The following is a 24,123-nucleotide window of genomic DNA, read 5'->3' on the forward strand; positions in this document are numbered from 1 at the left end:
TCTCTCATACGCACTGTGGATATCCTGAAAACCTGACAGGCCAGGTGTGGCCCGAGGACTAGGTCCTATCACCACCTATGGCCCCTGTCCATGTTCTCTTCCTTGCCCTGTCCCTTCCTAATCTTCTTCCCCCCCCCCCCCCACTCCCACTGTCTACCATTAGAACTACCCGCTGCCCTCCCACCCTGCCCGCCACCGCAATACCCTATTCACCTCCATCCCTCACCTCACTCACCATCCCTCTTGTCCCCCTCCTCCTTCCTAGCTCTCAACCTTTGGCACTTCCTTCCTGCCATTAACCCATCCCCTTTCCTCCTAAGTACACCCCGCCTTCGTCGCCCGACCTCCCCCACCCTCCTCCGCACTCTCTTGCTCCTCCTCCTGCTATCCGCGGGAGACATTAACCCTAATCCAGGTCCCCCTCACCTGTCCCCGTCCTATCCCTGCGAACGATCCCGGGACGTCTCCAATCTCGTCTCTATTCCCCTCCTTCCCCCCTCCTCCCTCCCCTTCTCATGCGCTTTGTGGAATGCCCACTCAGTCTGCAACAAACTGTCTCTCACCCACGATCTCTTTATCTCTCGCTCCCTTCAACTGCTCGCCCTAACCGAAACCTGGATCTCCCCGGAAGACTCTGCCTCAGTTGCAGCCCTCTGCCATGGAGGCTATCTCTTCTCCCACACGCCCCGCCCAGTTGGCCGCAGCAGAGGCGTTGGGCTACTACTCTCACCCTCCTGTAGTTTCCAATCCCTCCACCTTCCGCAGTCTCACTGCTTCTCATCCTTTGAAGCCCATTCCATCCGGCTATTCTACCCACTACCACTCAGAGTGGCAGTCATTTACCGCCCCCCCCTGATAAATCCTTCCCTTCCTTCCTAACCGACTTTGATGCTTGGCTCTCTGTCTTTCTTGACCCCTCATCTCCGTCCCTCTTTCTCGGAGACTTTAACGTACATGCTGATGACCTATCCGACCCCCGTGCTTCTAAGTTCCTCACCCTAACATCCTCCTTCAACCTCCAGCTGTGCTCCACCACCCCTACTCACCGTGACGGCCATTGTCTTGACCTCGTCCTCTCCTCCTCCGGCTCACCCTCCAATTTCCACGTCTCAGCTCTTCCTCTCTCCGACCATCACCTGATCACATTCACACTTCTTCACCCCCCCCCCCCCCCCACCCCGTCCAACTTTAACCACCACCTCCAGGAACCTCCAGGCTATTGACCCCTCCACCTTATCATCTACTATCTCTAATCTCCTCCCCTCCATCACGTCCTCCGCAACTGTCGACAAAGCGGTCTCCGCTTACAATTCCGCTCTCTCCTCTGCTCTGGATACCCTCGCACCATCGATCTCCCGTCCCACAAAACGCACCAATCCCCAGCCCTGGCTGACTCCTTGCATCCGTTACCTTCGCTCCTGCACCCGATCTGCTGAGCGCCTCTGGAGGAAATCTCGTACCCTTTCAGACTTCCTCCACTACAAATTCATGCTATCATCCCTCCACTCCTCCCTATTCTGTGCAAAACAGGACTATTACACCCATTTGACCAATTCTCTCAGCTCCAACCCTCGTCGTCTCTTCACCACCCTTAACTCCCTCCTAAAAGTGCCCCCCGCTCCTACTCCCCCTTCTCTCTCTCCTCAATCACTGGCCGACTATTTCCGCGACAAAGTGCAAAAGATCAACCTTGAGTTCACGACCAAGCCACCACCTCCTCTTCACCCTTTAACCCTCTCCCTCATCCAACCTACCCAGGTCTCTTTCTCCTCTTTTCCTGAGATCACCGAGGATGAAACTTCCCGCCTTCTTTCCTCCTCGAAATGCACCACCTGCTCCTCTGATCCCATCCCCACCAACCTACTCAACACCATCTCCCATACTGTCACCCCCGCCATCTGTCGCATCCTCAACCTCTCTCTCTCCACTGCAACTGTCCCTGACACCTTCAAGCACGCCGTTGTCACACATCTCCTCAAAAAACCTTCACTTGACCCTACCTGCCCCTCCAACTACCGCCCCATCTCTCTTTTACCCTTCCTTTCCAAACTACTTGAGTGCGCCGTTCATAGCCGCTGCCTTGATTTTCTCTCCTCTCATGCCATCCTCGATCCACTTCAATCCGGTTTTCGCCCTCTGCACTCAACTGAAACGGCACTCTCTAAAGTTTGCAATGACCTGCTCCTGGCCAAATCCAGAGGTCACTACTCCATCCTCATCCTCCTCGATCTTTCCGCCGCGTTTGACACTGTCAATCATTATTTACTTCTTGCCACGCTGTCCTCTTTTGGGTTCCAAGGCCCTGTCCTCTCCTGGTTCTCCTCTTATCTCTCCCACCGCACCTTCAGAGTACACTCCCATGGATCTTCCTCCACTCCCATCCCACTATCTGTTGGAGTTCCCCAGGGATCTGTCCTTGGACCCCTTCTCTTCTCAATCTACACCTCTTCCCTGGGCTCGCTGATCTCGTCTCATGGTTTTCAGTATCATCTTTATGCTGATGACACCCAGCTATACCTCTCCACACCTGACATCACCGCGGAGACTCAGGCCAAGGTATCGGCCTGTTTATCCGACATTGCGGCATGGATGTCCAACCGCCACCTGAAGCTGAACATGTCCAAGACCGAGCTCCTTGTCTTTCCTCCTAAACCCACTTCTCCTCTTCCTCCACTCTCTATCTCTGTTGATAACACCCTCATCCTCCCCGTCCCATCTGCCCGCAACCTCGGAGTCATCTTCGACTCCTCCCTCTCCTTCTCTGCGCATATCCAACAGACTGCCAAGACCTGTCGCTTCTTCCTCTTCAACATCAGCAAAATTCGCCCTTTCCTCTCTGAGCATACCACCAGAACTCTCGTCCATGCTCTCATTACCTCTCGCCTTGATTACTGCAACTTACTCCTCACCGGCCTCCCACTCAGCCATCTATCCCCCCTTCAATCCGTTCAGAACGCTGCTGCACGTCTTATATTCCGCCAAAACCGATATACTCATATCACCCCTCTCCTCAAATCACTTCATTGGCTTCCGATCAGATATCACATACAATTCAAGCTCCTCCTCCTTACCTACAAATGCACTCAGTCTGCGGCTCCTCACTACCTCTCCACCCTCATCTCCCCCTATGTTCCCGCCCGCAACCTCCGCTCACAGGACAAAGCCCTTCTCTCAGTACCCTTCTCCACCACTGCCAACTCCAGGCTCCGCTCATTCTGACTTGCCTCACCCTATGCCTGGAATAATCTTCCTTTATCCATACGCCATGCCCCCTCCCTACCCATCTTCAAATCTCTGCTTAAAACTCACCTCTTCAATGCTGCCTTCGGCGCCTAACCGCTCGAGAAATATAAAATGCCCCAATCTATCCACCCTATCAGATTAACTGTTCACTCGTCTTTAGATTGTTCTCTTGTCTTTTAGATTGTAAGCTCTTTGAGCAGGGACTGTCCTTCTATGTTTGAATTGTACAGCGCTGCGTAACCCTAGTAGCGCTTTAGAAATGTTTGTTAGTAGTAGTAGTAGGTCAAGAACTGCTCTAGGGTATACATAGTTAGGTCTTCAGGTCTCTTCTCATACGTCTTTTGGCACAAACCCCATATTATTTTCGTCATCTTCTTTTGGACTGCTTCAAGTCTTTATGTCCTTAGCAAGATATGGCCTCCAAAACAGAACACAAATGGAGCCTCACCAACGACCTGAACAGGGACATTTCTTCTGCTGGTTATGCAGCCTAGAATCCTTCTGCCTTTGCACACCATCTTGTCATATTGTTTTGCTACCTTGAGATCCTCAGACACTATCACCCCAGGTCCCTCCCCTGGTCCAAGCATATCAGCTTCTTGTCCCCTATCATATACAGCTCCTTTGGATTTCTGTACCTTAACTGCAACAGTCTACGCTTCTTCACATTGAATTTTACTGCCAAACATTAAACCATTCTTCTAATTTCTGTAAATCACTTCTCGTGTTATCTACCTTCTTGGGGAATATCCACTCTGTGGCAAATCTTCATGTCAGACACAAAAAGGCAAACTCTTTCTTCTAACCCTTCAGCAATGTTAATGAAGTATACTGAATAGAAAAAGACCCAGATCCAGTCCGAGGCACTCCACTACTCACCTTTATTTCCTCTGATCGATTCTGTTCACCACCACCCTCTGTTGTCTGTCAGTCAACCAAGACCTAATCCAGTTTACCACTTTGGGTACTATTTCAGCCTGCTCAGTTTATTCATCAGCCTCATTTGAGGAACCATATCTAAGGCTTTGGTGAACTTCAAATGCACAATATCTACCACATATTCTTGATCCAGTTCTCTGGTCATCCAGTTAAAGAAATCAGATTTGTTTCACATGATTTTCCTCTAGAAAAGAGTAAACAAGCAATTCACGTACACCCATTCCATTCCACTCAATTTATAGACCTCTATTAAACAAGAGATGGAGATGGTAAAATTATGTATCATACCTGATAATTTTCTTTCCATTAATCATAGCTGATCAATCCATAGACTGGTGGGTTGTGTCCATCTACCAGCAGGTGGAGATAGAGAGCAATCCTTTTGCCTCCCTATATGTGGTCATGTGCTGCCGGAAACTCCTCAGTATGTCGATATCCAAGCTCCATCCGCAGGACTCAGCACTTAGAGAATTACACCCACAAAGGGACACTCTGCCCAGCTCACCACCGCCGAAACGGGGGAGGGGAATTAACCCAGCTCATCCCCACACAAGTGGGGGAGGGGAATCCGTCCAGCTCATCCCCGCGGAGCGGGGGAGGGACACCACCCCGCCGATGCGGGGGGATATGGCTTATCCTGCAACCGCAACCGCGGGAGGAGCTGACTGACCCTAACACCGCCGAAGCGGGAGGGGTACAAAGCTGCCCTACAGCCGCACGAAGCGGGAGGGAGCGCCGGCAGAATTTATGTCTCAATCCAGCCCCGTAAAACGGAGGGGAGAGGAATGCAGCAGCTCACTGTAACACAAACTCGTCTCAACTCTTGAAGAATCCAATTGAAAAAACTTGAACACGAAGTCCTCCTGAACAGGAACTGAAGACTAAACTTGAATCTGAAATGCAACCAGAATATAAACAGTACAGATATCTGGGAGGGGCTATGGATTGATCAGCTATGATTAATGGAAAGAAAATTATCAGGTATGATACATAATTTTACCTTCCATATCATCATGCTGATCAATCCATAGACTGGTGGGATGTACCGAAGCAGTACTCACCCAGGGCGGGACATTGAAATCCCTGACCGCAACACTGAAGCTCCAAACCGGGCCTCCGCCCGAGCAGCCAGTCAAGCGGTAATGCCTGGAGAAGGTATGGGCCGATGCCCAAGTTGCCGCCTTGCAAATCTCTTCCAAGGAGACGGACCCGGCCTCTGCCATCGAGGCCGCCTGAGCTCTAGTGGAGTGAGCCTTCAGCTGGATAGGCGGCACCTTCCCCGCAGCCACATAAGCCGCTGCAATGGCTTCCTTGACCCATCTTGCCACTGTAGGCTTAGCAGCCTGCAGACCCTTACGAGGACCTGCAAACAGGACAAACCGATGATCCGATTTCCGGAAATCATTGGTCACTTCCAAGTATCTGATGATGACTCGTCTCACATCCAGAAATTTGAGAGCAGAGTATTCCTCTGGGTAGTCCTCCCTACGAAAGGAAGGGAGACAGAGCTGCTGATTCACATGGAAGCGAGAAACAATCTTGGGCAGGAAGGAAGGCACTGTGCGAATAGTCACTCCTGCCTCAGTGAACTGCAGAAAAGGCTCTCGACATGAGAGTGCCTGGAGCTCGGAAACTCTTCTGGCTGAAGTGATAGCCACCAAAAAGACTGCTTTCAACGTCAGGTCTTTCAGAGATGCCCTCGACAAGGGTTCAAAAGGCGGCTTCTGCAAGGCTCTTAGCACCAGGTTGAGATTCCACGCAGGCACCACTGAGTGCAGAGGAGGGCGCAGGTGATTAACTCCCTTGAGAAAACGTACCACATCTGGCAGCGAAGCCAGGGAAGCACCCTTCAGGCGGCCCCTGAAGCAAGCCAGAGCCGCTACCTGGACTTTAAGGGAACTGAGCGACAGGCCTTTCTCCAGACCTTCTTGCAGGAACGCCAGCACTGAAGAAATTGGAGCAGTGAAGGGAGAAAGTGAGCCTGCTTCACACCACGCTGCAAAGGTACGCCAAACCCTGGCGTAAGCAGTAGAAGTAGAGCGCTTCCTCGCTCTCAGCATAGTGGCGATGACCTTGTCTGAGAAGCCCTTCTTCCTCAGACGCTGCCGCTCAATAGCCAGGCCGTAAGACCAAAGGGGGAGGGATCCTCCATCACCACGGGACCCTGAAGCAACAGGCCCTGCTCCACTGGCAGCCGCAGAGGGTCGTCCACTGAGAGCCTGATCAAGTCCGCATACCAGGGATGTCTGGGCCAGTCCGGAACCACCAGGATCATCCGGCCTGGATGCTTTGCCACCCGGTCTAGTACACTGCCCAACATGGGCCAGGGCGGGAGCACATAGAGAAGCTCTTGTGTCGGCCACTGTTGGAGAAGAGCATCTACTCCCAGAGATCGAGGGTCCCGTCCTCTGCTGAAAAAGCGCGGCACTTGGCAATTGGCCGATGACGCCATCAGATCTAGGCTCGGCTGGCCCCAGCGCTTCGTGATGTCCAAGAACGCCTGAGCCGATAACTGCCACTCTCCGGGATCCAAGGTATGGCAACTGAGAAAGTCCGCCTTGACATTCATGACTCCGGCAATGTGGGCAGCTGACAGCTGTTCCAGGTTCGCTTCCGCCCACTGGCATAGATTCATGGCTTCCTTGGCTAGAAGGGCGCTCTTGGTACCACCCTGGCGGTTGACATAGGCCACAGCCGTGGCATTGTCCGACAGGACCCGTACTGGCTTCAACGCCAGTACCGGGAGGAACTCCAAAAGCGCCAACCGAATGGCTCTGAGTTCCAGGAGGTTGATAGACCACTTTGCCTCTGCAGGAGACCCGAGCCCCTGCGCTGTCCTTCCCAAGCAGTGGGCTCCCCAGCCCGTCAAAGAGGCGTCCGTCGTGACGACAATCCACTCCGGGGTCACAAGAGGCATCCCTGCAGACAACTTGTCTGTCTTCAGCCACCAGCTCAGCGCCTTGCGCACTGCTGGGTCCAAGGGAAGGCGCACAGCATAATCCTCCGACACCAGAGTCCAGCGCTGCAGCAGAGAGTGTTGTAGTGGTCTCATATGAGCCCTGGCCCAGGGCACTACTTCCATCGTGGCCGTCATAGAGCCCAACAGCTGCACATAGTCCCAAGCCCGAAGCGGAGAGGCTACTAGGAACTGGTCCACCTGAGCCTGAAGTTTGACAATCCGATTGTCCGGCAGGAACACTCTGCCCACTTGGGTGTCGAATCGAACTCCCAGATACTCCAGGGACTGAGTCGGGCGCAGCTGGCTTTTCTCCCAGTTGATGATCCACCCCAGGGAGCTCAAAAGAGCAATCACCCGGTCCACAGCTTTGCCGCACTCTGCATAAGAGGGGGCTCGGATCAACCAGTCGTCCAGATAAGGATGGACTTGTACTCCTTCCTTTCACAGGAAGGCCACGATGACCACTATTACTTTGGAGAAGGTCCGCGGAGCAGTAGCCAACCCGAACGGGAGGGCTCTGAACTGGAAGTGTCGGCCCAGGACTGCAAAACGCAGAAAGCGTTGATGAGGAGGCCAGATGGGAATATGCAAGTACGCTTCCTTGATGTCCAAGGATGCCAGGAACTCCCCTGCCTTCACTGCCGCTATAACAGAGCGGAGAGTCTCCATGCGAAAGTGCCGAACTTTCAAGGCCCGATTGACCCCTTTGAGGTCGAGGATAGGCCGTACAGAACCTCCTTTCTTTGGTACCACAAAGTAAATGGAGTAACGTCCCTTGCCAAGCTGATTTTCTGGCACCGGAACGACCGCACCCAGGCGGATCAGATTGTCCAAGGTCTGCTGCACTGCCACAGCTTTGACCGGAGACTTGCAGGGAGAGAGTACAAACCCGTCTCTTAAGGGTCGGCAGAACTCTAGCTTGTAGCCGTCTCTGATGACTTCCAGCACCCAAGCGTCTGAAGTTACCCTGGTCCACTCGCCCAGAAACGAGGACAGGCGTCCTCCAATCTGCACTGGGCCATGGACCAGGACCCCGTCATTGGGTACGAGACCCTGGGGGAGGACCGGAGGGCGCACCTCCGGGACGGCGGTCTCTGCGAAAGGAATGCTGCTTGGGGGAGAAATTCCTCTTGAAGGAAGAGGGGGCAGAGGAGCCCGACTTGCCCGGGCGGTACCGACGGGCTTCCTGAAACCGTCCTCTGGAGATACCGGGGCGAGCACTGGCCCGAGCCCTGACCTCTGGTAACCTCTTGCCCTTAGACGTGCCGAGATCGGTCACAATTTTGTCCAGCTCGACCCCAAAGAGCAGCTTGCCTTTAAAAGGCAACTTAGCCAGGCGGGACTTAGAGGCGTGGTCAGCAGACCAATGTTTCAGCCAAAGCCACCGCCGCGCAGAGACTGTCTGAGCCATACCTTTAGCCGAGGCTCTCAAGACATCATACAGTAAGTCTGCCAAATAAGCCAAGCCCGATTCCAGGGCCGGCCAATCAGCTCTCAAGGAAGGATCCGAGGGGGAAGCCCGCTGCACAATCGTCAGGCACGCCCTGGCCACATAGGAGCCGCAAACTGAGGCCTGCAAACTTAAGGCAGCCGCCTCAAAGGACGACCTTAAGGCCGCCTCCAATCTTCTGTCTTGGGCGTCCTTTAGGGCCGTGCCACCTTCCACCGGCAACGCCGTTTTCTTAGTCACCGCAGTGATTAAAGAATCCACGGTAGGCCAAAGAAAGGCCTCCCGTTCACTTTCAGGCAAAGGATAGAGGCGGGACATAGCCCTAGCCACTTTGAGGCTCGCTTCCGGGACATCCCATTGAGCCGAAATTAAGGTGTGCATGGCATCATGCACGTGGAAGGTTCTAGGCGGGCGCTTCGTCCCCAGCATAATGGCGGAGCCAACAGGGGCTGAGGGAGAGACGTCCTCTGGAGAGGAAATCTTCAAAATGCTCATGGCCTGCACTAACAGGTTGGGCAAATCCTCTGAGCGAAAGATCCGCGCTGCAGAGAGGTCATCCGCTCCATCCGAGCGGGAATCCGTCTCCTCCAAGGAATCCCCAAAGGACCGTTGGGAGAACTCAGATACGCTGCCCTCATCTACATCAGAGGAAACAGAGTCCTCTAAGGCCTGGGAATCCACCCGAGGGCGTTTACTTCCGGGGGCCTCAACCCCTTTATCGGACAAGGGAGAAGGGGCAGCGTTTTGCATAAGGAAGGCCTGATGCAGCAGCAAAATAAACTCGGGGGAGAAACCCCCCAGACTGTGCACTTCAGCAGCCTGGGCCACAGCCCTAGATGCACCCTCAACCGGCGCTCGCAAGAGCGGGGGAGAAACATGCTGTGCATCCAAGATGGCATCCGGCGCAACACTCCGCGAAGGAGCCGCGCGGGAAGAACGGCGCTTAACTTTAGCCGCTTTTTTGCCGTCGCCCAAATCAAGGGCGGCCATGGCATTAACGTCTCCCAGCTCAAGGGCGGCCCAAGAAGAAGCCGTCCGAGCAGAGTGGCCGGCCAAAATGGCGGAGGCGAGCAGCGGGGGATGGGCGTTTATGGCGGGAAAAACCGCCGCACCGGAGGAAGACCCGGGACACTGACCGGCCTCCGAACTAACACCCAACAAGGGCGAATCAGAATTTAAGACCCCCGCATCCCCGCTAGAAGCGCACACGTGGTCCGGGGAGCGATTCTTCGCGCCCTCGCCCTCCGACGCCATAGGCCATGTGGAGATCGATCGGGGAACCCCCTGTCCGCTATAAAAAGGTAAAAATTACCTGCTTCTCGCTCCGAGCTGTAACGACCTGGTGTCCCAGTGAGTAGCTGCAATAAACGTTTAAATAAACGTCGAAATAAACGCCTTTAAGGACGTCCAAAAATTTTTTTTTTTTTTTAACGGAGCCAGGGGGAGGGGGGAGAAAAGGAGGGACCTGGCGCCACCAGGTTTGCACTTGCTCAAGAAGAGCCCTCAACCCCAGGCACTCAACAAAACCTAAAAATTAGGCTTGGAGACCTAGCCAGAGCTGCTGCTGTGAGTGACCACCACCTGCTGAGATAGAGAACATACTGAGGAGTTTCCGGCAGCACATGACCACATATAGGGAGGCAAAAGGATTGCTCTCTATCTCCACCTGCTGGTAGATGGACACAACCCACCAGTCTATGGATTGATCAGCATGATGATATGGAAATTACTACTACTACTATTTAGCATTTCTATAGCGCTACAAGGCACACGCAGCGCTGCACAAACATAGAAATGATAGATATGATAAGAAGACTTGTTAGAAACCTCTCTGAACTCCCTCAATATCTTTGGATATATCTCATCCTGCCCCATGAAGTTGTTCATAAACACTCTCTCCTGTAAATGGTACAATATCAATTCCATCCCCATATAAACTTTGTCAGCCATATGCAGTCCTTCTCCAGGATTTTCTTCCATGACCACAAAAGAGAAATTTGTTTAGTATGTCTGCTTTTTCCTCATCCCTCTCTATATACTGGTTCTCAGCATCTTTTGGTCTTACAATTCAATTTCTAGCTTGCCTCCTTCCCTAATATCCCCGAACAGTCTTGTCACCTATTTTTACTCCTCTAGCCATTTCTTCCTTCACCTGTGCTTTTTCAGCCATATTTCTTTCTTCACTTCTTTGAGTTTTATCCGGTATTCTTTTCTGTGTTCCTCTTCCTGAACGGAGCATGTGACAGTGTATTTAAAATGTTTGAAATGGTTCCCAGTTAAGTATCGTATTTTGTATAAACTGTTGTTACTCACCATGTACTGTACCAAGAATCATCTACCTATCTGAAGAAGGCTGTAACATGTTTTGTTCCACCCCATGTGTTGCGATCACAGAACCAGCATAATCTTGTGGTCCCTGCTTTACAGCATTTTCACCTGGATATAACTAGAACTGGTGCATTTCTGTCATTATAGTTTATTAGAATTTACTATACCGCTCTACCTAACTTCCAGATCTGAGTGGTTTACAAAACTAAGGGTACATAAATAGGCAGAAAGGAACTACAATATAAATATAGGAAAGGAATAAACCATACACACGCAAGGAGACACATGCTATAGAGCAACAAGTAGGAAGGGTAACAGAAGGGAAAAGAGAGAGGAAATGAGAAGGGAGGGAAGGAGGGGCGAGGAAGAAAAGCTGTGAGTCTGAATTTGATTCCTTCTATAGTGAATCAGGGAACATTACAGGCTTGATTAAAAAGCCAGGTTTTTACAGCAGTCTTGACATTTTTGAAGGATGATTTGGCAGAAATGATTAGAGGAAGAGAAGTCCAATAAAAAGGAGCTGCAAAGAAAAAGGCACAATGTCTAGTAAATTCTAACTGGGCAGCTTTTGGGCTTGGGAGAACAAGACGATGATCATTAAATCAACCGCAGAAGATGAGCCGGGGAATATGGAATGGTCAGTAATGCTAGGTAATCTTGAAGACCTAATCTGTAAGCTTTGAATGCCAATGTAAGTAACCTGAAATTCAAACATGCGTGGGATAAAAAGGAATCCTGTTTGGAAGGAATGGATCCACGGAATCTTAGCGGAGTATGGGTGGTGACACCAGTAATTGGAAACAAAATGGGAGATGGGTAGACTTCTACGGTCGTGACTGAATAGATAGGGATGGGCTCAAGTGTAAATTTTATGGGGCTTCGATGTTAGCTTCAGAACTTAGTACAATACTGGGCAGACTTCTACGATCTGTGCCCTGAGAAAGGCAAGGACAAAACAAACTTGGGTATACATATAAAGTATCACATACCATTTAAAATGAGTTTATCTTGTTGGGCAGACTGGATGGGCCGTGCAGGTCTTTATCTGCCGTCATTTACTATGTTACTATGAAGATGATCAGTTTCTCAATAGGAAGCCAGTGGAACGGAACAAGCTACCTATACGATTGAAGACTGAATTCAAACTTGCCCATTTTAAATGGATTTTGAGAGACTACCTGTATTGCTTGTCATTTTTTTCTGCCTTCTTGACTTTGCTGTCTTATGAACTTTTAGGACTCACCTTAGGTTGATTTACTGCTGCTGTGTTTGGTTTTTATTGCTTTGGAGTTGTTGTTCTTGTTTGTATTTTATTGTATCCCCACCTTGGATAAAGGTGGTTTATAAATAAAATTCTATTCTTCTGTATTTCATGAATGCTACTTCTTTTGCCCTTATCAGCCACTGTTTTGGAGACCTATAGGTTTCCTTTTCCTCTTGCTTTATATAAAGATCAGTTGCCATTTTTATAATTCCTTTCAGCTTTGGCCACCATCTTTCCACTTCTCTTATGCCCTCCCATCCCATCAACCCTTTCTTTTTTTCAGGTACTTCATTTTACTAAAGTCAGTATGTTTAAAATACAGGACTTTTGAGTTTTGTGTGTCTGCACTCCACTTTAGCTCTTATAATCAAACCATACTGTGTGATGATCACTACTGCCCAGGCGCATAACCTCCTGGACTTTGTATTCACAAATGGAAGAAAACGAGTTTTACATTCGGTATTGCCCTTTTCCTTATGGGTTCAATCACCACTTGTTTGAACAGAGCACTTTAAAAAGCGTCCATGATAGTCTCTACTTTCCGATTCTGCAGTTGGGACACTCCAATTAACACCTAGCAGGTTGAAATTTCCCATAAACAGCACCTCCCCTTTCATTCCTTACTTTTGGATATCCCTGATCAGCTCTTTGTCCAGCTTCTGTTTGTGTTGAAGGTCTGTGGATGACACCAGCATAGAAAGAGGTTCCATCTCACGCTCATATCTTTCCCACCCCATCTCACCACCACCACATGTGCATGAGTGTCTCACCTCGTCTACATGCGAGGGCTCCTCTCCTCACGTGTCACACCTCCCAAACATGTGTGCATGTGTGCTCCACCCCTCGTGTGTCTCACTTTGTCTGCATGCGAGGGTTCTTAAAATACTAGGACTAGGGGGCACACAATGAAGCTACCGAGTAGTAAACTTAAAACAAACCAGAGAAAATATTTTTTCACTCAACATGTAATTAAACTCTGGAATTTGTTGCCAGAGAATGTGGTAAAAGCAATTAGCTTAGCGGGGTTTAAAAAAGGTTTGGATAACTTTCTAAAAGTAAAGTCCATAAGCGATTATTAAGATAGACTTTGGAAAATCAACTGCTTATTTCTAGGATAAGTAGCATAAAATCAGTTTTAGGTTTTGGGATCTTTCCAGGTACTTCTGACTTGGATTGGCAACTATTGGAAACAGGATACTGGGCTTGATGGACCTTCGATCTTTCCCACTATGGCAACACTTATGTTCTTATCTTCTCAGTCCAAGATGATCCATATAGCTTACTCCTTTCCCCAAGGCCCCTGTATTTCAGCCACTTTAATATTGTTTTTCACATATAGTGCTACTCATAGTAACATATTAGACGACATCAGATAAAGACCTGTACAGACCATCCAGTCTGCCCAACAAGATAAGCTCATAGTATAAGGTATGATGTGATACTATATATGTATACTTTATCTTGATTTGCCCTTACCATTTTCAGGGCACAGACCGTAAAAGTCTGCCAGGCGCTGGCCTCGTTCTCCAGCTACTGAAGTTGTCATTGAAGCCCCATTCCAGCCCTCCAAATCTTTCCAGCCATGATCAGGGCACAGACCGTAGAGAAGTCTGCTCAGCACTGGCTTTGCTTCCCAATTACTGGTGTTTGTCATCTAATCACCATTAAAGTTTGTTTGGCTCCATGCTTTCTAAACATGATTCCTTTGTGTTTATCACACGCCTTTTTTTAATTCCGAACCCACCTTTTCCACCGTCTTCATCTTTCTTAAAAGATTACAGTCTAGTCTGATTGCATCCCATTCACGAGAGTCACTGGATTGTGTCTCTGTAATAGCTACATCATCTAACCCTGCTTCTAATATCAGGGCTTTCAGATCCTGAACTTTGTTGCTTAGACAGAATGTTTATGCTCATTGCTTTCCAGCTATATTTTAATGGAATCTCATTTTCTGTATAGTTTTCACCTAATCTCCCTTCTGCTTTATTGCCGATAAGTTGCTAAGAAGGTTTGTTTTATTATTTTCCCCACTCTTGTCATACTTTTGCTGGAGGTAACTTCCTGAACTCGCCTGCTTCCAATTGCCACCCCACCCTCTAGTTCAAATGTCTAGAAATATATTGCCCGACTATGTCCAAGGATCTTCTTTCCTGCCAGAAAAAAAAATCTAGCCCATCATTATTGTACTTCAGAATAAGCTAGTCTGTACTTTAGCCCCTCCCCCAGCTTATGAAAAACTCTGTGCCATAAGTGTGCTATTTTTGGCATGGTCATTTGTCCCCAGGTGGACTACATTGTCAACTTTAGAATCCTTACTCTCTTACCTAATCATGCTCAGTATTTGTAAGGATCCTGGAAGGCATTTTGTTTTGTTGGGGCTCATGAAATATGCTCCCAAATTAAGGCCTCTAATAACAGAGTCCACTAGCAGCAAGAACTTTCTATTTCGAGCTGTTGTGTTCTGTTTAGCAAGGACGTGTTGAGAGCTGAGATAGAGAGAAAAGGGCAGAGCCTGCACTGTTTTTTTTTTCTTGACGTCTTCGGTGGGAGGGAGCTTTGATCTTGTACATGTATGAGGGCTTTTGATGTGGTGTTGTGTTCACTTTGGATGGGCATTGGATTTTATCCCTTGGCTGGGGGGGGTGGGGGTTGTTGCATGTGTGAGAAGGGCAGAGCCTGCTTTTTTTTTTTTGTTTTGTTTGCGGCTTCGTTGGTAGGGTGCCTGGATCTTGTACATGTAGGAGGGCTTTTTTTCTGATGGGTTAAAGTGTGGGGGGGGTCTGTCGGTGCAGATGCGTTTGCTGACGGGAGGCTGCAGATAATGTGCTTTTTAAACGGGGAGTCGGGAGGTAGTTGGTTGTGGAGGAGGTGGAGGGCGGTGATCCGACGTCGTAGAAAAGAGGGAAGGAGGAGTTGGAGGGCGACGTTTTGAGTTTGTTAGTTTGTATTAGTGAGGGAGTTAGGCGGTAGCGTTTTGGGGAGTGGGGTGTGTGAGGGGGGCTGTGTCCGGTTGTTGTAGTCTTGTGTTCAGTTTGGATGTGCGTTGGGTTTTTTCCCGTGGGTAGGGGGAAGGGGGTGGAGGGTTTGGGTTGTTGTGGGTGTGGTGGTTTACCTGTTGTTTCCGAAAGTGCTGACTGCCTTCTTCTTTGTCCGTCTGAAGAATTTATTGCGCTGTTGGCGGGGTTTTTTTTTAAATACATTGTAGTTGACGCTGACTCGCGCTGCTGTGCTATGATTGAGCACAGTCGTTGGTGATGCTTCCGTGAGAGGGAGACGTCATCATGTCTGGAGATGGATACAGAAGCACGAATGCTTCAATGTTTTTGTCCACGCTGCCAGCTTCAGAACGTTGGAGGCGCGTTTTATTATATAGGATGCATGTATTTATTTGTACCTGGGGCAATTGAGGGCTAAGCGACTTGCCCAGAGTCACAAGGAGCTGCAGTAGGAATCAAATCCAGTTCCCCAGGATCAAAGTCGGCTGCACTAACCACTAGGCTACTCCTCCACTCCAACAGAGAATGGAAGGAGGGTTAACGCACAGAAAATGAAAGAGAAACTTATCTGAACAAGCAAACACTGCAAGTTGAGCAGGACACCATCAGCGGGGAGTGGCTAGCTGGCACCTCCACCCCGGTGCCCCTCCCTGACAGCACTGCCCCACTCCCCCATTATAAGGAACACATGCAGCTTGTCTGCATGTATGAAAACCGTCTGTGGCATGAACAGAGCAGCCACGCTTAGCGATCAAGCACGCTCAGTTGACCAACTGGCTTCCTTCCTATCGCATGCAAATAAGCCTGTTCACAAAAGCAGCGAGCAGCTCATTTGCATGTGATTCACTTTGGGAATCCCTCTGTATTTCCAAATCAGTAATTTTTACTGAGGTGGAAATACAGACGGATTCTTTATTTACGGGGACCTTTGTGCATCTGGGCCTGGATGTGTGCAGTCCTGGAAGCTCCTTTAATTGCAACCACTTTTGTTTTAGTTTGATGAGCTACTCTTATCACAATAGAGAGCTGGAGACAGATTGGGCAAGATCTAAGCCGCCAGATGGTCTGCCTCAGGACTAACACACCACAGTTATTGTACTGAAGGAAAGTCATGTCGATTAGTTGAAATGAGTTTGAACATCTGTACTATGATAAGGAATACCAATCAGAAAGATTACTTGATTGAATAATACTGTTTATGTTATAGGAATGACTAAATTGGAAAAAAGATATGGGGTGGGTGGATGGGTGAGGGGTAGGGAGGGAAGGAGTATAAGGAAGAAAAGTTGTTCAGACACTCTAAAACCACAAAATGGTAATAAGATATAAGTTAGAAGAACCAGTATTAAAGTTATATTGGAGGGGTTAGTAGAATGATACAAAAGAAAATAATCAAGCACTTTTAGAATCCTATAAACCCAGCAGCTTTAAAAGCCAAATCTCATTACAATTTAAAAAAGGTATAAGATCATGAGTTTTACATGTCCAGGACCCATCTTGTCTGGCTTGAAAACAAATCTCTTATCTATGAATGGACATGGGGAAAAAATACCAGAGATTCTCAACTGTTCAGTACCAAAGAATTTAGCAAACCACCAACAGTAAGGCAAGTGACAGTATAAAAGGCCTGTTCTCTCAATTAAAGCAGAGGACAGAAATATAAATATAATTTTCTTTTTTTTTCCCTTTAGTAGATATACTGCTTAATTATTTATAGGTACCTATAGAGAGCAGAAATTTGAAAGCAAAACCACAGCCAAACAGTTGAAATAAGAGAAAAAGAAGCCAGAAATCACTCAGCGGTATTGTTGCTCAATTGCCTCCAGTACAGCACAAGGCGAGAGAGAGAAACAAGAAGAGCTGAGAGAGATGGAGATAAAGTGACTGCCAAGGGTAAAAGACAGAGAGAGAGCTGGGATCAGAATCGATGTACAGGAAAGTAAAACAACTCACTCTGGGTCACAGAGAAAGTCCATGACAGTGCTAGGATTAGAACTAAGGAACAGAGAGATAAAATATCTCATTCACCCCATCATGATCAGAAGTAAATGAAGGCGCTAGAGGCTGCACTGCCTGCGTTTGCTACTGGCCCATGATCAGTCCCCAAGCGTGTGAAACAACGCGCTTGCGGGCTCTGAACGCAACTAGCAGCATGCAATTGCATGCAAAACAGGGCTCTTAGCGCAAATAGCATGCAAATGCATGCTAAACTGTCAGATTTGTGAGTTCTTGTACCAAGTAGAGAGCTGCTGAGCCCGGTACTCGGACCCGGTTCTGCTTGGCGGCTGGACAACCCCAGGTTTCACCTACGCTGACAGCCATTCCCCAGAGGTTGAGCCTCTAGGTGCGGGTGGCCTGCAGGACTTATGAGACGAGGCTGGAAGCAGGAAGGCGAACGTATCGGCTAGGCAGGCAGCAGGCAAGAAAGTAATCCAGGTACAGGCGATGTCAATAGGCAGGCAGCAGGCAAGAGAGTAATCCAGGTACAGGCGATGTCAATAGGCAGGCGGCAGGCAAGAGAGTAATCCAGGTACAGGCGATGTCAATAGGCAGGCGGCAGGCAAGAGAGTAATCCAGGTACAGGCGATGTCAATAGGCAGGCGGCAGGCAAGAGAGTAATCCAGGTACAGGCGATGTCAATAGGCAGGCGGCAGGCAAGAGAGTAATCCAGGTACAGGCGATGTCAATAGGCAGGCGGCAGGCAAGAGAGTAATCCAGGTACAGGCGATGTCAATAGGCAGGCGGCAGGCAAGAGAGTAATCTAGGTACAGGCGATGTCAATAGGCGGGCAGCAGGCAAGAGAGTAATCTAGGTACAGGCGATGTCAATAGGCGGGCAGCAGGCAAGAGATTAATCCAGGTACAGGCGATGTCAATAGGCGGGCAGCAGGTAATCCAGGTACAGGCAAAGTCAGTAACGAGGGACAAAGTAGAGAAGAAGCAAACAACAGAGCAATGTAACCACCTACCGAAGTAGAAGCTGAAGCACTGAGGCAGGGAAGAGTTCCACAGAAATAGTGCTGGCATCAGGCATTCACTGGAAACAGCTGAGAAGGAGAGCGCCATTGGAAGAAGGGGAACAAAGGAAGCAGCCAGGCATCCAATAGGGAAAGAGCAGAGGAGACAAGAGAGAGCCCATAGGTTAAGGGCTGAGAGATGGCCAATCAGGACACCAATCACGGGGAGCCAATCCCCATGGAGCTAGGAGGCAGGGCAGAGACACTGGGTGTCACCCTGCCTGCGTCCGCAGGGGAGAGGAGCACAGCTCCATTACCAGCAAGGTGAGGGGCATGACATAAACCTATTCATCCCCAATAATCAGCGACCAGTGCGCCAAAGATTGGGTCGCTGGCTGCGGCAAACCCTACGCCAGCTCCGACCCCAGACCTGTCAAACAAGTGTGGAAGGATTGTGCTGAGCACATGCTCAGGCACAATTCTCCAACACTTCTACCCCATGATCAGAGATAATTGCGTGCTTAAATCTGCATGTCATTATCTCTGATCATAGGTCTAATAACGCCACGCGCTGTTCCAACGCTATTTTTAGAGCGCTTTTTGGAACAGCGCGGGGCTTTTGATCATCTGGCTATCAGGGTTACACAGACTGTCAGTGGCACAGCTTAGCTCAAAAGGAAGAAGGAGAAACTGCCAAGCCTGAAAAAGGCAGCCTATCATCTGAGTCCTGAAAGCCATGCGTGTGAAAGAACTGGCATAGAATCTGTGCTCCTATATCACAGATCCCAGCAAACAGGAAAGTCATGTAACTATTAAAATATCACTGATAATCCAGATCTCTAGAAAGATTTCTGCTACATCTGGGGAAGCCCTGGAGGCTCAGCAGGTGGTTACTGACCTGCAAGGCCAAGCTACATTTTTAACCCTGATATCTGAAATTGAAGAAAAACAAAATACCTGTAGACAAAAGCTCTTCCTTAATGATAGCATCCATGGGGATCTTGACAAGATCATCCTTAGGGCCCTCATCCTGAAAGCAAAAGGCACTGATCAGGGAGAAGTAATGCCTAGTGCTGTCTCTTGTACTCACTCCTACTGAAAATTAAATTTGCACACATCACACTAAAGATCTTGCTACACTCCCTGCTGAGATTCCTCCCCCCCCCCCCCCCCCCTCCTCTTTCCCCTGCTAAGATTCCTACCCTCACTTTGAGTATTGTGTGAAATTCTGGTCACAGTAACTCAAAAAAGATACAATGGAGTCAGAAAAGATTCAAAGAATGGCAACCAAAATGATTAAGGGGCTGGAGCTCCTCTCATATGAGAGAAGGTTTAAAAAGGTTAGGACTCTTGAGCTTTGAAAATAGCTGAAGGGGATATAATTGAGGTCTACAAAATCCTGAGTGGAGTAGAATGGATAAATGTGAATCGTTTGTTCTTTCAAAAAGTGCTAAGATTAGGGGACACTCAAAGTTACATGGTAATACTTTTAAAATTAAACGAATAGAAGGAAATATTTTTTTCACTCAAAGAATAGTTAAGTTTTGGAACTCGTTACCAGAGGTTGTGGTAACAGCAGTTACCATATGTGGGTTTAAAAGAGGTTTGGACAAGTTCCTAGAAGAAAAGGCCATAGTCTGTTATTGAGATAGAAATGGGGGAAGCCACTGCTGTCCCTAGGATTAGTCGCATGGAATCTTGGTACTATTTAGGATTCTGCAAGGTATTTACAACCTAGGTTGGCCAGTGCTGTAAGCAGGATACTGGGTTAGATGGACCCATCGGTATGCCCCAATATGGTTATTCCTATGTTCTCCTCTCTCTCACACAACACAAATTCCTTCCCTGCTCTCTCTCACACAACACACTAAGGATCATCCAGACTCCCACCATACACCCTGCTAAGATTCTTAACCTCCTTTTTCTCACACAACACACTAAGGATACTCCACCCTGCTGAGAATTCCTGCTCTCCACCCTCCCACCACTGCTAAGATTCCTGCCCCCCTTCCTCTCACAAATTCCGTACCAACACTTCAGCCCTTCTCATGCCACAGATAACAGCTAAACAGGTACATGTCAAAGGAGAGTCTGGAATAAGCACACAGAATCTTTAGCTGTGGGAGAGAGGAAAATCAGGGATCAATGAAGTCTACGGAATTATATCAGGAATGAAAATGAGCACAGAATTTGATTCTTATGGTCCTTATGTGCAATTATATTCCATTTCTATATTCTCTTGACCTAATTCTCTCATTTTTAATGAAGGAACTGAACTGTTATTTGATTGACACGATCAAGTTGGAGGAATCCTGGTACCTTGTGTCTTCTCCAGCTCTGTCCCAGGGGAATGAGGCTGTGAAGCATTGAAGGTTCATCTGTAGTCCAAGGGAGGTTGGACAATGTTATTAGGAAGAACAGGAAACAAGAATGTGGTGCGAGGAAGAAGTGGAAATTAGTGTAAATGGAAAAAAAGAATCAGTGGCTGGGACAGAGACAGGAAGTTGAAGGGATTGGTGAAAACAGGCAGAAAGAGGGAGGGGCTAGCGGTACTAAACTTGAGGAAATATTAATCAGGCTGCCCTGCTGTGAGTGCTCCTGGAATAGCAAGTGCAGGACTGCAAGTAATGGGAATAATTAGAGCAGGATATACTGTTACTGCATTTATCCTGGCTTCCTGAGGGAGTGAGGGGAGGTCGCTCTTCTGAATACACAAATACATGGGCTGGACAAGGGAGAGGATAAGTTGCTTCAGCTGGGCCTAGTGGCAGCAAATATAGTTTTGGCCTCCAAATGGAAGCAACAAGACCCTCCAGGTTGGCAAATGGCAATGACAAAATTGAATGGATAGTATGATATATACCAATTAACAGCAATTAAGTACACTATGAGATTTTTGAGAGGCTTTCAGTTCTTAAAAAAGGAACCTTTGTAACAGAAGGGATTTTATACATCTATAATATTTATTTTCTATTACTGTTGACTATACTATGGGGTGATGAAGGAGGGATGGGGGTGGGGGAACTGGTTATATACCTTAGAATAATTTCTGTATACAATAGTGAGTGGGTGCACAGAAGAAAACACATGTACCTACCAAATTATATGTTTTTATATGAACTTTTGTTTAAGATTATTGTGTATTAATATGAAAACATTTTATAAAAATAAGTATAAAAAAAGAAAAAAAAATCTCTGTAACCCCCAAAAAGAGTAAACAGCCTCTTGACAGGAAAATCCCACATTCTACCTTACCTCAAAAAATAATTATTTCATTAGCAGAGTAAAACAATACACATTTAAAAAAAAATAGTCCAAACCAAAAGGACAGAAACAGAAAAAAAAAAATAAAGTGAAGAGGCAACATTGATTATAAGGAAAAATAATCCAGTTTCTCCCAACTCCTTAATAATGTAGGAGCCACCAAAATTTCTAAGCATTTTCCTAGTCCTCGGTAATCCCAGGCTGCTCTGGGTCTTGCACCCTGCAACATTTAAGGTGCTCTGTGCTGCACACTTACCGGCGACACTTCCACAATCCACTGGGAGCCCTCCTTGCTTATTATCAAAGCGGTTCCCTGGTGCAGGGTCTCGCACAGATAGAAGCCAACCTTGTCCCCGGGTTTCACAGGCAGAGCATCCTTGCACTGCTTCATCTCTTTTTTCTGCTGCCTGTCTCCAGCATTTACAAACTGGAGCTTATGGAAGGGCAGAAAAAGTCCACATTTCTTGTCGCATTTGAAGTGCCGAGTACCACCATAGGAGCCATCGGTACGGCCCCGACCTTCTCCAGGGCCCTGTGTAAAAAGCAGAGAGCATGATCATGTGCTGTCAGTTCCCAGAATAAGGGAAGTGAGACATTACAAAGACATCATAGCACCATCACGGTCTTATGATAATTACAGAGCATCTGCACAGAGCCACAGATCTGGATGTAGTTACTTAACTTATACAAATACAAGTTCAAGGTGAATTACATCCAATACGTTAGCATTTAACTTTCAAAAGGGGGACTATGATAAAATGAGAAGAACAGTGAAAAAACTTAGAGAAGCAGCTGCGAGGGTCAATAATTTACATCAGGCATGGATGCGGTTCAAAAATACCATCCTGGAAGCCCAGGCCAAATATATTCTGTGTATTAAAAAAGGAGGGAGGAAGACCAAATGACAGCCGGCATGGTTAAAAATTGAGGTGAAGGAAGCTATTAGAGCTAAAAGAAAATCCTTCAGAAAATGGAAGAAGGATCCGACTGAAAATAATAAGAAACAGCATAAGGAATGTCAAGTCAAAGGCAAAGCGCTGATAAGGAAGGTAAAGAGGGACTTTGAAAAAAAGGTTGCGTTGGAGGCAAAAAATACATAGTAAGAATTTTTTTAGGTATATTAAAAGTAAGAAGCCAGCAAAAGAATTGGTTGGATCGCTAGATGACCGAGGGGTAAAAGGTGCGATCAGGGAAGACAAAGCCATAGCGGAGAGATTAAATGAATTCTTTGCTTTGGTTTTCACAGAGGAAGATTTGGGAGCGATACCGAAATCTCTATAAACCTAGAGGATGTAATGGGGCAATTTGACAAACTGAAGAGTAGCAAATCTCCTGGACCGGATGGTATTTACCCCAGATTGCTGACAGAATTGAAAAATGAACTGGCAAAAATATTGTTAGCAATATGTAAATTATCTTTAAAATCAAGCATGGTACCGGAAGATTGGAGGGTAGCCCATGTAACGTTGATATTTTTAAAAGGTTCCTGAGGGGATCCGGGAAATTATAGACCGGTGAGCCTGACGTTGGTGCCGGGCAAAATGGTAGAGACTATTATAAAGAACAAAATTACAGAGCATATTCAAAAGCATGGATTAATGAGACAAAGCCAACATGGATTTAGTGAAGGGAAATCTTGCCTCATCAATCTATTATATTTCTTTGAAGGGGTGAACAAACATGTGATAAAGGCAAGTCGGTTGATATTGTGTATCTGGATTTTCAAAAGGCGTCTGACAACTTACCTCATGAAAGAGAGTCATGGGATACGAGGTAGTGTCCTATTGTGGATTAAAACCTGGTTAAAGAATATAAAGCAGAGAGTAGGGTTAAATGGTCAGTATTCTCAATGGAGAAGGGTAGTTAGTGGGGTTCCTCAGGGATCTGAGCTAGGACCACTGCTTTTTAACATATTTATAAATGATTTAGAGATGGGAGTAACTAGTGAGGTAATTAAATTTGCTAACAACACAAAATTGTTAAATCACGAGACGATTGTGAAAAATTACAAGAGGACCTTACGAGATTGGGAGACTGGGTATCTAAATGGCGCATGACGTTTAATGTGAGCAAGTGCAAAGTGATGCATGTGGGAAAGAGGAACTCCAAGTATAGCTACGTAATGCAAGGTTCCACGTTAGGAGTCACCGACCAAGAAAAGGGATCTTGGCGTCGTTGTTGATGATACGTTGAAATGCTCTGCTCAGTGTGCTGCGGCAGCTAATAAAGCAAATAGAATGTTAGATATTATTAGGAAAGGAATGGAAAACAAAAGTGAGGATGTTATAATGCCGTTGTATCGGTCCATGGTGCGACCACACCTCGAATATTGTGTTCAATTCTGGTCGCCGCATCTCAAAAAAGATATAGTGGAATTAAAAAAGGTACAGAGAAGGGTGACGAAAATGATAAAGGGGATGGGACAACTTCCCTATGAGGAAAGGCTGAAGCGGCTAGGGCTCTTCAGATTGGAGAAGAGACGGCTGAGGGGAGATATGATAGAGGTCTATAAAATAATGAGTGGAGCGGCATGGGTAGATGTGAATTGTTTGTTTACTCTTTCCAAAAATACTAGGACTAGGGGGCATGCGATGAAACTACAAAGTAGTAAATTTAATACGAATATGAGAAAATGTCACTCAACGTGTAATTAAACTCTGGAATTTGTTGCCAACGAATATGGTAAAGGCTGTTAGCTTAGCAGGGTTTAAAAGGGGTCTGGAC

The 24,123-nt window shown here is 47.5% G+C and overlaps 1 protein-coding gene across 4 annotated transcripts in view; it reads right to left on the bottom strand.

The window, feature by feature from the left end:
* The window catches only part of LOC115480891 (ubiquitin carboxyl-terminal hydrolase CYLD-like), a 103,220-nt gene that overhangs the window by 62,761 nt on the left and 16,336 nt on the right, over positions 1–24,123 (bottom strand). For all 4 annotated transcript variants that reach the window (XM_030219874.1, XM_030219866.1, XM_030219884.1 and 1 more), the window contains exons 3-4: positions 21,656–21,931; positions 19,093–19,165 (exon numbers count right to left, since the gene is read on the bottom strand). In XM_030219874.1, coding sequence (XP_030075734.1) covers positions 19,093–19,165; positions 21,656–21,931 — 349 coding nt within the window. The remainder of the gene's footprint in view (positions 1–19,092; positions 19,166–21,655; positions 21,932–24,123) is intronic.

This window comes from Microcaecilia unicolor, chromosome 1 (assembly GCF_901765095.1).
Source record: "Microcaecilia unicolor chromosome 1, aMicUni1.1, whole genome shotgun sequence".
NCBI classification, from domain to species: domain Eukaryota; kingdom Metazoa; phylum Chordata; class Amphibia; order Gymnophiona; family Siphonopidae; genus Microcaecilia; species Microcaecilia unicolor.